This window comes from Maylandia zebra, linkage group LG20, assembly GCF_041146795.1.
Source record: "Maylandia zebra isolate NMK-2024a linkage group LG20, Mzebra_GT3a, whole genome shotgun sequence".
NCBI lineage: Eukaryota > Metazoa > Chordata > Actinopteri > Cichliformes > Cichlidae > Maylandia > Maylandia zebra.
This window is the reverse complement of record NC_135186.1, coordinates 30,561,205-30,575,519: the sequence shown is the minus strand read 5'-3', so window position 1 is coordinate 30,575,519 and position 14,315 is coordinate 30,561,205. Positions and strand designations below refer to the sequence as shown.

Here is a 14,315-nt window from a genome sequence, read left to right as displayed (position 1 = left end):
AACAAAAAGAGGCTCATGCTGCTGTAATGAAGGAGGAGTAATGTGTGGATCTCACACTGGACACAGCAGAGAGGGAACAGAATTAGACTCCTTTTCTCCTTTTTTGTTTTTGCTCTCTGATTCTATATTTAAAATGGGATATGCATAAAAACATTGTTACTAATATTACATTTGAATAAGCTGGTGGTACAGGCATGTATGTACGAGAGCACCGAACACATGCATTTTATGGGTTTTCATTAGAATTCGATTTTTGAGGCCAATGTTGATATTTTAGTGTGTCCGTGTATATGTGTGTGTGATTTTTAGTGATTTAAAATCCTGATATTCTGATATATTTTCGATCGATTCTTTTTTCCTTTCAGACACTTGAGGCATAAACAGATTCCCCTGATATTTGTTACGTTATTTATTTACTCGTTTATGCTCTGCCCAGTTTGCTTGGATCAGTTGTGTTTGTGGCATTTCAAGCATGTTGGTTGCCAGAGTGCCCTCTGATAGACTTGCGATGTCAACACTCATACGATGGTTAAAGGGTGTTTCTTCTTTTCTTTTTAGTATTCATTTATTGGCCTTTATAAATGCCAGTGGATTAGCAAACAGCTAATACTCGTCTAGTTTACCTGGGTTATACAAAGGGCTGTGTTTCCCTCACCTTTAAACTGCCACCATAGTTGCTTCTTATTATTTTTGGTATGAATATTGCGCATAACATATCACAGTCTACCTCGTCAGAATAACTGTTTACTGACTCAAATTTTCATAATAAACGACGTCTATTTCATGTCTTTGAAATATTGTTTTCTAAATATAGTAAATATTTAGTGTCATATTATAGTAAATTACACTGTAATGCATCTTCTCTGGGGTAGGAATGGTGACTCCGAGGCTAAGAATCATCTTTCACCAAGAGATGGGACAGGAACTCTCATTCCATCGGGCCCTAAGCAGGTGAGGCCATTGATGTTTATATTTCCCCAGTTGTAGTATTTTATGGTTGTAATCTTGTCATTCTGCCCTGGTGTCAATTGATCCCCAGAAACTCTTGATCGTGATATATATCAACCAAGTAATAGATTTTCCAGATTCATTTCCACCTCAGGAATGATTTTGCATCAATTGCTTCAGTCTTAAAAGCTCACAATCTTTCTTGTGAACAACAGGGCTGCTTTGTGGTGGAGCTGGAACGCAGCCAGAGGGGCTTCGGCTTCAGCCTGAGAGGAGGGAAAGAGTATAACATGGGGCTGTTCATTCTTCGACTGGCCGAGGAGGGACCCGCTCTTAAAGATGGCAGGATACATGTATGTTTTCTTTCTCCACTTTATTGAAGTGCAATAGTTCCTAATCAAAGCTTTGAGTTTCTCACAGAGCACTGTACCTCGGGCAAAATGAGACATCCTGCCCCTAGCAGTGGAAAAGTTAATGTTAATAGATTTTTTTTTTCTTTTATTATTATTTGTCAGGTTGGAGATCAAATAGTGGAGATCAATGGCGAGGCCACACAGGGCATTACACACACTCGGGCAATTGAGCTGATCCAAGCAGGAGGCAATAAAGTTCATCTACTTCTCCGACCTGGCCAGGGCTTGGTCCCGGATCACAGTGAGTTATTGCAGAGCACTGCGTGCATGTTGTCGCCGCTGCATATAGATCTACTTAATAGCTTATTAGTCATACATATAGAGAAGCTTTTGTATGGATATGCTAGATAGCAGGGTGCCGAGTTTCCTTTTTCTCATGCATGTGTTGCAAGCTTTCTTGACTTTTCTCTCTTCTCATTCTGTTTTACTACTGCTATTTGGATCTGCCTTTTGTGCTCTTTATCTGCCTTGCTTTCTCTGTTTTCTGCTCTAGCACGGCTGTCTATTTCTACTTTTATCTCTTCCTTCTATAGGTCTGAACTCTTCTTCCACCCTGTGCTTCTACATGAAACCAGAGCATCACTAAAGGCCTCACTGCTTTTCTTGGTCTGTCCCTAATAACATTGGTAATCCTTGTACTCCACCTACTTTTGTCTTAGAACTCTCCTTTCAGAGTGATTTAACTCCCAAATTAAAGTGTTATTCTCTATCCACTATGTCATCCCCCATGATCAGCCTGAATAGATCAGTTCGTTGTAGCTCAGTAATAACCTAATGTATTACAGTATAACCAGACTATCTAGAGGGCTGAACTAAAGCAGTGAGTCCTAGAAGAACAAACAGGCCTGCAGGAGCATTGGAAGGCTTCTGAGCCCCACAGGTTATTTTTTAAGGGTATTACAAAACAAGATGCCACTGAACACTCACTGCGTCCTTAGTTTGAGTGAAGATGGATGCCTGGAGAGAAGTTCTTAACCAGATATTGATCAGTGAGTGGAAAAGTAGTAAAAGGATCTGTGTTTATTCACTGGCATCAATCTTTCAATCCAAAGACCAAATTATTTGAATGAGTTGTTGCTCTTAGAAATCCAAAAGCTCATTTCAGCACCTCTAAGTCCATCACGCTCACTTTTCTCTCTCTGTTTTTTTCTGCTGCATATATCTGCTCTCAACTACAGCTGTGCAGTTCTTATCAGCTCTGGGGAAAATTGAAACGTCAGTGCTGAGTGAACTCTAGCACCTTTTCATTGATAGCTACGTTGTCAGCTGATACACATCTCAAACAAGGCAAATATATTAGAGGGGGCTATTACAAAGGACTATTACAGAAAGTGTGGTAGACGGAAAAAATCTTTTTTCCAAAAACTGAGCATATCGCGCTTCTATTGTATGACTTATTTAATCATCTTTAATCTTTGTTGAATGTGCAAAAAATATCTCGTTATGATTTTTTTTTTAGCTTCTGCAGTTTCTTTGCTTTCACATAGCAGTTTTTTTGCTTAGCTCAAACTTTTTTCTTATTATCTGCTGCTTGCATTGTAGGTTCAAAGGACAAAGTAACCATTCCAACCTCAAGCTTTCCCAGATTCTCTGTATCTGATGGGCAGTCATCTCCAGCTTCTCCATCCTCTGTCTCCCTCTCTACCTCTGAACTTTCCCCATCCTCACCCAAAATATCTGCCCCTGATGAGTTCCCTGGGGGTGACGGCATAGAACGTGGGTCCCCTGGTGCTGCGAGGGAGCATGGTAGGCAGGCTAACAAACCAAGAGGACAGCAGCTCTCTGACCCTAACCATAAGCGCACCACCAGCCCAAGCACCCAGACCAATAAAACAAGCAGGAGCGACTCCGCAAATGGTAGCCCCAAAAGAGCCACTGAAGGCCAAAGGGAGCACATAGATCGCTCCCAGAGCCCTCGAAAAACAGACCAAGGCCACAGCGGATCCCTGGAGGACATGAGCAAGGACAGAAAAGCCCAGGGACAGAGAGGCTCCAAGTGGGAACGTGACCCTGCCGTGCCTTTGAGCAACCTGGAGGAGCCTCACAGCCCCAGGCGCCCAGCTGGCCAAAAGCCCAATATTGCCTCTGGAGAAGAGAAGGACCTGAGGTACAAGCAGACTGATTCAGCTTACTGGCAGGAAAGAGGAGCTACAGAGAGTGGAGACAAAACCTGGGGAACCACTGACTACTACAGAAAGGCAAAGAGGGCTGAGCAAGAGGCACTGGTCCAAAAATCCAACTCCCAAGCATACAGGGAGAGGGTGGGGTCAGACGCTGATGGTGGCACACTGAGCCGAAAGACCGCAAGAGACAAACGGGACAAGGAACATCGAGATGGCAAGTACCATGGTTCAACTGAAGAAGTGAATAAAAAGGACCCACGAGGTTCAAACAGTAGCATCCCAGACCCCAGCTGTAATGGGAACACTTCCAGCAAGAAGGGTCCCATCACCCCGGGCCCGTGGAAAGTTCCCAGTTCTGCCAAGATCCAGTCCCGAGTGGACACCACATATGCAGATATCTGAAACCCTGCCAGGACTCTGCATATATAAAGAAAAAGCTGAGCCACAAACATGAATTCAGAATTGAAGGATTATTTTTTTTAGACATGTCTGACATAGCAGATCACTGTGCAACCAGCAACATAGCTTCTCATTGCTCCTGATTATTTTTTTTTTCTCCAACCACTTTGCCTACATCAGTTTGCATCAAGCTGCTGATATCTGATCCGACACACGTTGTACCTACATGAGAATTTGTACTGTATAATGATGTGTAAGCATGTGTGTAACAGATGGGTTCTGAGTGTGGTATTTGGAAGTAACAATGACGTCTATTTTGTGCCAATCAGAGACTCCGGTAATATAAAGAAGCTGCTCCTAATTGCACTCACTGTGAGACTGTTTGTGGGTTTTTTGGATAAACTGCTCTCCTCCCCACCACGATGAAGGATCCAGATTTTTTTTTGTTTGTTTGTTTTGGGGTTGTTTTTTTTTATTACGTGTGTCACGTTTGAAGGTTTAAAGGCATACACATGCAATCACAGCTTTTCTTCCAGGTGAGACTAACTCACTGTTGCTGTCACAAATGGATGTTTTAAAAACTGAGACTTGTGATTTTCTCTGATCGCTGTCTTAAAAGCGAAACTGTCTTGTAAGTCCTTTATGGTTTGTTTTTTGAGACCGACTAGAGTCGTGAATCGTCTGTGTGACTGCATTCATACATGCGAAGACATGAATTCCCTTAGCATATCAGAGAATGGAAAGACTACCCTGGAGCTTTATATGCATAAATCAGCAGACCAGATACTTGTGGTTATAGTTCTAATGTTTGTTATATGTGTGTTAATGAAAATAAAGCATAATGTAATTTATTGAAATTAAATGTACACAGAACAGTTAGTACACATAATTTCACTTTTCACGTGGACTTGATGAGGCAAGGTAGAAATGGAACGTGTAGATAAGCATCTCCATCTAAAAGAATACATTCAAAGACTGCAGTTTATGCATCTAATTTCATTCAAGCCTGATTCATAAAGTTGCTGACTGTTCACAGCTCTGTATTTTAGGTCCTCTGCCTGCGTGTACGTATACAAGCTGACTTGTAGGCCTGTGTATTTTAAATATCACTGTAGCATCGACTATACTGAAAATGAAACATATCTCATTTAACAAAGTGGTTACACATATATCGACTCATATTATACATGAATTGAATTAACAGAGGCTGACTGTAAGAAGTGAGACATCTGGCTTTTAACTTACTAAAAACATTAGAAGATATGTCTTTTTGTTAACCATAAATATAGGCACAAAAACAGATGGTTCCAACACAAATATCTATTTTTGATCATTATTTTTAGTACATGACCCCCATGATTTAAGTAGTATAGTATTAATATTATGCTCCATTATAGGCAAGATGCCTGAAGAATTCACCAAATAGTCACCCTTTGGTGATTGAACATATAGTGCATGAAATTGGCAGTACCATTTCTTTAGGAGTCTGGCTTGAAATTACAATCTAAGGTTTGTCAACTTTATTTTTTTAATAAATTCAGTGTAATAAAAAAGTTATTGGGATATGTTGCCCTGCTCTAAAATGACAATGTAGCATCGTTCCAGTGTTTCTCCTGTGGAGTAGAGACACCTAGTGGTTTATACACTGCTGTTCACAAGCAAATTATTGCTTGAACCCAACCCATAAGGATGTGAAGCAGTAATACATGCATCTGTGGGTCTGTAAGACCACTGCTTAATTTATTGTCCACTTTATTGTGACTATGATGCGATACTGTATTAATTACTGTTCATGCCATTACCATGTATGATACTGTGGCCTTGTATTGCTCCAACATATATACATATATATATAAATATATAAAAAAAACTTTTAGTTTTACATCATGGTAGTTGTAAATGTTTATAAATTGTACAGCACCTGTATAAATATTTGCCTTCATGCAGGAAAAAAATCCTCTAAATTGTTTCATTATTTTTTTAAGGGAAGGGAACTGAGAGGAAATGCTATAAAGTGGTTCAAAAGAAATAATAATAATCTGGTCATGGCATTTTGTTCATGCACTGATAAATAAAGGTTTACTGATTCAACATGTTTGTGTTGTCCTCTTTTTACGCCTCTAGTGGGTGTGCCACTGCATTATGATGACAACTTTAAAAAATATATATATTTTTACCTCAAATTGGAGTCGGTTACAGTGGTTTATCGTTGTGGCGTGTAATATTGCTACTTCACAGCTCTCACCCGCTGCAAACGCAAAAGCTCCGCCTCCAGTGGGTTAACCATTACGTCAGCTGAGCGGAGGTGTGTGCGTGCAAAGCCGCACGCATTCAGTACATTCCAAACTCCAACTCCCATGCAGCCATGCGCCGTCTTTAAACTACATTACCTACAGATCAATGCGTTGCGCGTGCGCAATGGACTCAAATCAGCGAAGGGAACTACAAATTAACGGCAAGAGGACTACATATTGTCGGGGACCTGCGCAGTAGGAACCCAGAGTCCTTTAAATTGTTGACTACTGTACGTGCAAAGATGGCAGCTCAGGTCGACTTGCTCCGTGCCAAAGTAGAAGACAAGATGGTAAGGGATCGTCTGGAGCGGTTCATGAAAGAGAAGAAGAAGAAAAAGAAAAGGGACTTGTCACCGTTGGCCGACAAACGGGAGAGGTCTGAAAAAGAAGCGAAAAACGTGAAGCTCCATCACCACCATCATAATCACAAACATGCCGAGCACCGGATCCATCAGCCGCATCAGCTGCAGCAAAATCCCAAGCCCCACAACTTCAGCACGGACAAGCTCGTCCTGCACAGCCACCATCACAATCACAGCCTCACCAACGGCACGAAGAAGCCGATTTTTCCTCCGCCTCAGCCGCGAAAGGTGCCGGAGCAGCTACAGAAGAAGCAAACGGTGCCTTCACAGCCACCTGCGCTCTTCACTTTCACGCCTCTCAAAGTGGTCAAGGCCAAGCCCCAGGAATTCAAAGAAAAGCCCAGGGATAAGGACCTGAAACTAAAGCTGAAGAAGGAAAATGAAGAAGCAAATGTGAAACACGCCGAACTGAAGAAAAAGAAGGGTGAGCTTTGCTATTTTCATTTATTTATTTATTTACTTTCGTTTAAAGACTGTTGGCATTTGAAGATGGATGTTGGGGGGATCTGAATGACAAGTAATGGCATGTAATGTGTGAGTCTTTTGATTACAACAATTTGTAATGTTTGCTGTTAAGTAGTGCAATTTATAGAGTAGCTATACAACTGACCTAGTGTATATCCTTTGATAGTAAATAAGAAAAAAAGAAGCAATGAATACGTAAAACTTACAGAAAATATGTCCCCGAACCTCCCTTTAATCATCATTGCTAGTCTGCTGCATTATGGGTTGACTAAAGAACAGAGCTAAACACAGCTTTTTTTTATGCACATCCTTCTTTTCTAACTTTTAGCTGCTCATTTACTTGTAGAGCCAAGGCCTCACAATGAGAATGGCAAGTCTTTAACACTAGAAGAATATCTCCTTAAGAAAAAAAAGAAGAAGAATCATGAGGATGAGCAAGGTGTCAAGAAGGTTCGACACATGCACAACAAAGCCGTTCAGACTGTATGCTCAGGGGTTGGAAAAGATCCTTCTCTGCCTGGCAACATTAAGCATGAAAGCAATCACCATCCCGGCAGAGATGCTGTCGACTACCCGGCCCACCTCCATGCTCTCAAACAGGTTCACGCCCCCTTCTTTTCCCACCAGGACCACTACATCCGCAGCTCCTGTCTCCAGACAGGAACACGATATGGACGCTTCATACACGAGGAAAGGCAACCCAATGGTGGGGGGTCTATCTTGCACGCCTATGCTGACGAGTTGGCCTGTCTTAGTCCGGCTGAGATGGAGTGCTTTGCCCAGGAATTTCTGAAGCTGGCTTTTGCCGAAAAGCCTAAAGGTGCAGCCTCATATGCCTTGTCAGTAGTACACAATGCAGCTGCATACCTACCGGACTTCTTGGACTACTTTGCCTTCAACTTCCCCAACACGCCGGTCAAAATGGAGATAATGGGCAAGAAAGACATTGAGACTACCACTATTGCCAACTTTCAGTCTCAGGTATGTGAAAAGGGCAAAGGGTTCTCTTGACCATAACACAAAAAATGTAAACAGAATCCCTCGTGACTTCCATAAACAAATACAGTACAGGACACTGCTTGGGGTGAGCAGAGTGGTTAGATGCTGATCAGCATGAATTTGTGTTTAAAATATTTTATTTTATTTTTAAAAAAAGGCTGAAAAGAGTAATTTCCATTATGAATGGAACTAACTAAATGTTAAATATATATTGCTTTTAATAGATGTTTTAGTGTAAAGATTCCTTGGTTTTAATCAACTAACAGTACAAAACTTCTTGTGCTATAATATCAGAGCATAAGTGGATTTATAGAGGGGGTAGTTTTGGGAAGAGCAAATTTAAACTTGCAGAATATGTTGGGTTTTGGGTTTTTTTTTTTTTTGTTTTGTTTTGTTTTTAAGAACATTTTTGTGTCAGAGATGCAAAAACATAAATGTAGTAAATCAGGTTACAGCTGAGATTATCTGTCATGAACGAAAACTATCAGACTGAGTGTTTTTAAGTTGTAGATGGTGGAAATGGATAGCATCGCCCATAAGGGCAATGAGTTCCCTCACTCCACCAATGTTTATACATCAGGTGCAGATACTTTTTCTGGTGAGATGCGATACACTAAAACCGAAAACAAATTTTAGATAAAATCAATATTGTTGTGAGTCAGAGCAAGTCTTACAAAAGCCACGATCTTAAATGAGGTACAAAAATATTTGCCTCTCAGTAGCTGTCTGTGTTTAATGTATATTCTCATTAAGTTGATAAACTGCTGGTGGCTGGCTGCGTTTGTTCTCATAGGGCACTTACAGTCACAGTTGTTTCATGACGTTGCAAATAGGGGTGGGTTTTGATTATCGATTTATCGATTAAAATCGATTCTGGCTTGGATAATGTGATATCGATTCATTAAAATCCTGAATCGATTTTTAAATATAAATGTATTTTGCCCGAAATGCCAGAATCTCAAGTTAAACCTCACGAACTTTCTACAACCATCGGCGGGCGCTTTGTGTTTACGTCCTTTTTTTGCGCTGATTCTGAAGCTGCAGGTTTGATCTCTTTCCAAACAATATTAACTGAACCAGCAGCAAAAGAAGATCCAAACTACGCTTTACATAAACATTGTCCCGAATTTCCTCTTACTTTTGCTGTTTTGCTTCCACCACGATAAAATCCCACTTCATGAGCTCTCTCTCTCTCTTTCTCTCTCTCAGGAATAGTTTTCCATCTAAAAATCTCTGTTTTTTGCATTATTCGCTTACTTATTACCCACCAGTCTATGGTGTCGGCCACTGTTTTTTTTGTTTTGTTTTGTTTTGGGTTGTTTTACTTACTTCTGACAAGAAAGCCTCATTTCTGCCGTTCAATACTAAACAAATGTAAACTTTTTAAAATTATGCAAAATTGGAAAAGGCTTAGCTGTGTCTTTAATCAAACCTCTGTAACTTTGCTCTGCTTCACTTCGTTTTTGACTGCACAATATTTTTAAGGTCATCTGCTATAAAAACTCAGACCAGGAAACCGCCTTCATGTTTTTCTGTGTTTTATACTCAGTTACTTTGACACAAATCTGCTGTGATGCTTACACCTTTGATAAAGTCTCACAACTTTCTTTTTATAGATATAAAAATATTGATATGTACTGATAAGTGATCCGAATTATAATATTTCAGACTGTCTGAGGCAAAATTTCCCCGAATCGAATCAATTCGGGACCTTGTGAATCGGAATTGAATCGATTCTAGAAATCAGTGACGATACTTAGCCCTAGTTGCAAATTGATTCCTAACTGCAGAAAGATGAAACTGTGTCAGTACATCTGCAAATGTGTGATGCTGAAAAGGATACAGAGCTCAGCAGTTTGTCGTCTCACCACTGCATAAATGCACAAAATGTTTTTGTTGTTGTTTTTACTTACTACAGAATTTTACTAGGTCATTACATAAAACAGCAGTGTTTATGTTGCTGATCACGTCTGTGATTCATGAAGCGTTTGATCATTTTGCTACAATGACTGTAGTCTAGTATATTTTCTATGCATTTATGTGCTTCTACAAATAAAGGAGTGACTCACAGATTACGGTCTGTAGTGTCGGCTAGACACACACGGGCCAGAAATCCATTAGAGTGACTTGTGTATGGATTTTCCCCCTCCTTTGAATATGCTACCAGGTGATGTGTGACTGAGTAAATCGAATCTGTTAGCCATAAAGTGTCACTGAAGCTTTGTCACAATCATTAATCTGTGATATGAGAGTGCCCATTCTTCTTCGGGTTTTGACATTTAACAGTCATTTGTTTTGTGTCTAAATGCAGTATACAAAGACAGTAAGTTAGACTGTAGCGCACACCCTGAAATATATTTAAAATTTCTGCTGTCCTAGGTGAATCGGACTTACTGTTCAGGGACTTATCGAGCAGGACCCATGAGGCAGATCAGCTTGGTTGGAGCCGTTGACGAGGAAGTTGGAGATTACTTCCCAGATTTCCTGGACATGCTGGAAGAGTCACCATTTCTCAAGGTCAGAGGAAATATTAGAGTCCTAATAGATGGAAGTTTGTAGTCTGCCTACATGGCTCACACAGCAGCACTTAGGTTTTGTAACAATTTTGTTTTGTGTACCATATGCTAAAGAAGTGGGACAAGAGTATGCATACATTGCTGCAGCACTCTACAACCTACTGCTTACTCTAACTTTATGGAACAAAGTACTGTGAAACTAGCTACTTGGTTCTGTAAGGCTGCAGTTGGACCCTTCTCATGCTGTATGTGCCCTAACCAGTAAACATTAGGTCACTCAGCATTAGCACTAAGTGATTATTTTAATGCTAACATAAGAAATCGGATGAATCCAGAGGTATACTAGAGCCTTATGTGTGCCATTATTCATCCAAATAAATTGAGAACAACATGCATTGTGTTGCATAACAAACAATAACTGATGTTGGCTCTAGTGAAAGCTTAATGGAGCACAGAAAATACAAATATAGAGTCCTGAATACTTCAGCAAATTATTGCCTGCAAAAAGCAAAATATTGCATATGAAAAATGGCAATTTTTTTCATTTGGCCTTATTTATGAAATCCTAAATGGTAGGGACTGTGTATTTAAAGTGATTCTAAAACTGAACCTGACTTTCCAATGATTATTTCAAATTGAATATGCTCGAAGCCTAAAGTACAGGAAGCAAAAACTTGTTGCAGTACTTACGTTCTGGGCCGTAGACTTGAAGATGTTGAATACAGTATGTTGCTGTCAGGAATGTTAAGAAGTACCAATACTCTGATTGATCTAGTGCTAACACATTCCTACTGGTTACAAGTTGTTACCACCATCCTCCAGCATTACCCAGCATATACAGGGCTCATCGGCAAATTGCATATGCTTAATAGGCTGTAATATGATGCATATCAAGGTAAACTTGATGCCTTGATGTTTCTTAATGTTTGTGTCTGTGTATATCATCACAGATGACCCTCCCATGGGGAACCCTCTCTAGTCTAAAACTGGACTGTCGCTCTCAGAGTGATGATGGGCCGATCATGTGGGTCCGACCAGGTGAACAGATGGTGCCTACTGCTGACATGCCTAAGTCTCCTTTCAAACGGCGCAGGTACAAGTTCATCTGTGGGTTTATCAGTGTATATAGGCAAAGTACTCATGATGTAACCTCTGGTTTTCTTGTTCTTGTGTGTTTCTTCAGGTCCATGAATGAGGTAAAAAATCTGCACTACCTACCGAGAACCAGTGAACCCAGGGAGGTTCTCTTTGAAGACCGGACTAAGGCCCATGCTGATCATATTGGGCAGAGTTTTGACTGGCAGAGCACTGCTGCTGTCGGTGTACTGAAAGCAGTGCATTTCGGAGAAGGGTGAGTATCTCTTAAATAAAGATGATGCGATAGCAGCACCTCATGCATCATGATATGTGAAGTGGGAAAGTAACTTTTCGATATACTTTGTTTCTTTTTTAAAATCTCTTACAGGAATAACCGACCACGTATAACCAAAGATGTAGTGTGTTTTGATGCTGGGGACTTCAATGAAGTTGTCCAGAGGCTGCAGCTGGATCTGTACGAACCTCCAGTAGCTCAGGTGAGACGTGCGGCTTTATAGCAATGTGTTTTGTTTTTTGTTTTTTATATTATAGCGGGGTTTTTTTGTTTGCTTTAAAATAAAACCCCTATGTGTCTTCGTTCTTTGTGCAGTGTGTTCAATGGGTGGATGATGCAAAGCTCAACCAGCTGAGGAGGGAAGGCATTCGCTATATCCGCGCCCAGCTGTGTGACGATGACATTTACTTTATCCCAAGGAACGTCATCCACCAATTCAAGACCGTGTCTGCAGTCTGCAGCCTCGCCTGGCACATCCGCCTCAAAGAGTACCATTCAGAAGACGTAACCGCAAAGGAGGAGCAGCAACCCAACGATCTCAGCCCCACCTCTGGTCGAGTGTCGTTTTCCTCCCCTGCGAGGCCTGATGCCTCCATAACCCCCTGTGCAAGACCACAGGGAGACAACATCCAGGGTGGGGTGGCTAAAACCGAAGAACCTGAGTTCCAGAGGCCAGCAACACCTTCCCAGGAAACCCAGCCAGCCCCTCCACAGCCTGCTAAATCTGCTCACCTCCCAACAACATACAAGGATCCCCACCATTTCTTAGCACCAGTCCGCCCTGGATGTACACCTTCAAAAGAGCCCAGCCTTCCGAAAGCTCATGGCCACACTGCAGACTTCCCTGAATGACCTTATGCCCCCATCTACCCCCACAACCTATATTTCCCCTGTAAAGGAATTTTGGACTTGGACTGACATTTTTGTCAATCAGGAAGCTTTTCGACTTAACTTATTGTTCATGCTTTTGTTTTTAATCTTCAAATGTTGTTTATGATGTAGTCACATGTTTTCCCGTAAGTCCAATTACATAATTTAATGGGATTGTATAATACAATTTCTTATTTTATATTGCTCTCATATTCACTGTAACGCTTCACTGTTTTATTCAGAAGCTGTGTATGATGTATAGAAACTATTATTTTTTAGACTGACATTTGTCACATGCACATGTTTTAATATATGTTGAATGTTTAGCTGGTTTAGCTTCCATATCATGGAAGAATTGAAGTCGCAAAATGCTTGTGGATCGATTTAGAAGCTTAAAAAAATGTAAGTATAGAAGCATGATACTGATCTTTTTTTTTATTTTTTATTTTTTTATTAGTTTCAGTGACCGATGCAAAGTGAACTAATGTTACCTTAAGAATACTGTGGCTTCTCATTGATAGACTGAGTTGTCAAAGTGCTGCCAGGCCTTTCTTATTTGATTTAAAAGCTTGGGAAGAATTTGACTTTTTACATTCATCATGCCTATGGAAATAATAATTAGCTATTACTTTTATTATTTTCAAATGCCGTCTTTTAAACTTGAGTATAATTTCCTTTAAACGAGGCAACATACAATATATTACAAGCACTTAAATCTTACTCGTCTGCTTCATAAGTTGAAGTTAAGGCAGTTCTTTATTTAAAAAACATTTTTATACAGGGCCTTTTTCTTACTGTTAATACAGTTTTTTGATATTTATTTATTTTCTTAATATCGAGCTTAACATATAAACACAGGTTTATAACCAGTGATGAGTATTTAAGATTATGACCTAATTGTAAAAGCACTTCTAAGTGACTAAGGAATCACATCTATTGCGCTTAGCAATAACAATTTGACTCTTTTCTTCATGTGTGGAGTTTGTATTCAGAATTTGGAATGTAAATATTATATTGTTATTGCTGGGAATATGTTGCAGCTGTCTTTCAGTCTCAGTTTAATTAAAATTCCATTCACACTCTTATTGTTAGCTGATAATGTCATTATGCTGAAGAAGGCACTTTGTAGTGAGTTTGACGTGGTTGCAACTATGGCTACGTTCACACTGCAGGTCTTAATGCTCAATTCCGATTTTTTGATCAAATCCGATTTTTTTTTTGTCTGCGTGTTCACACTACAAATAAAATGCGACAGCAAAGGCGCTCTAGTGTGAACGCTCAAAGCGGCCCGCATGCGCAAAAGAAGACTTCACACACAACGCGCTCTGTTTAGACCCAGACCAAACAGTATTGTTTGACAGATGGCCCTTAATATAAAGACTTCGGACTTTACGTTTCCCAATTTTTGCTTTAAGTTATTTTGTTATTTACATAATAATGTAAATAACCTAATAATTATCCTTATTGCTGTTTTAGAGAGGAGCGGTGCTTCAAAGGATAGCTGCAGATTTCTGTCAGAATCTGCAGATTATACAGTACAAATAAAATGTTCAC

The 14,315-nt window shown here is 40.2% G+C and overlaps 2 protein-coding genes across 5 annotated transcripts in view; both read left to right on the top strand.

The window, feature by feature from the left end:
• Positions 1-5,974, top strand: part of magi3a (membrane associated guanylate kinase, WW and PDZ domain containing 3a) — a 108,347-nt gene extending 102,373 nt beyond the window's left edge. The window contains exons 18-22 of one of the 3 annotated variants that reach the window (XM_012921615.2): positions 873-951; positions 1,164-1,301; positions 1,464-1,602; positions 1,895-1,987; positions 2,904-3,032. In XM_012921615.2, the coding sequence (XP_012777069.1) occupies positions 873-951; positions 1,164-1,301; positions 1,464-1,602; positions 1,895-1,947 (409 nt within the window). In that variant the 3' untranslated portion in view covers positions 1,948-1,987; positions 2,904-3,032. Of the gene's footprint in view, positions 1-872; positions 952-1,163; positions 1,302-1,463; positions 1,603-1,894; positions 1,988-2,903 lie in introns of all 3 variants that reach the window. The other 2 variants (XM_012921616.2, XM_004560387.2) reach the window with 2 other exon arrangements.
• Positions 5,975-6,376: 402 nt separating this feature from the next.
• Positions 6,377-13,846, top strand: rsbn1 (round spermatid basic protein 1). Of its 2 annotated transcripts, none has more exons than XM_004560388.4 (7): positions 6,377-6,963; positions 7,333-7,985; positions 10,383-10,520; positions 11,470-11,612; positions 11,703-11,870; positions 11,985-12,093; positions 12,207-13,846. In XM_004560388.4, exons 1-7 carry the CDS (start codon positions 6,420-6,422, stop codon positions 12,741-12,743), a joined length of 2,292 nt encoding a protein of 763 aa, XP_004560445.2. In that variant the 5' UTR covers positions 6,377-6,419; the 3' UTR covers positions 12,744-13,846. The 2 variants fall into 2 exon arrangements, with proteins under 2 accessions (XP_004560445.2, XP_012777077.2); XM_012921623.3 differs by having other exon boundaries at positions 6,378-6,963; positions 7,351-7,985.
• Positions 13,847-14,315: the final 469 nt, after the last annotated feature.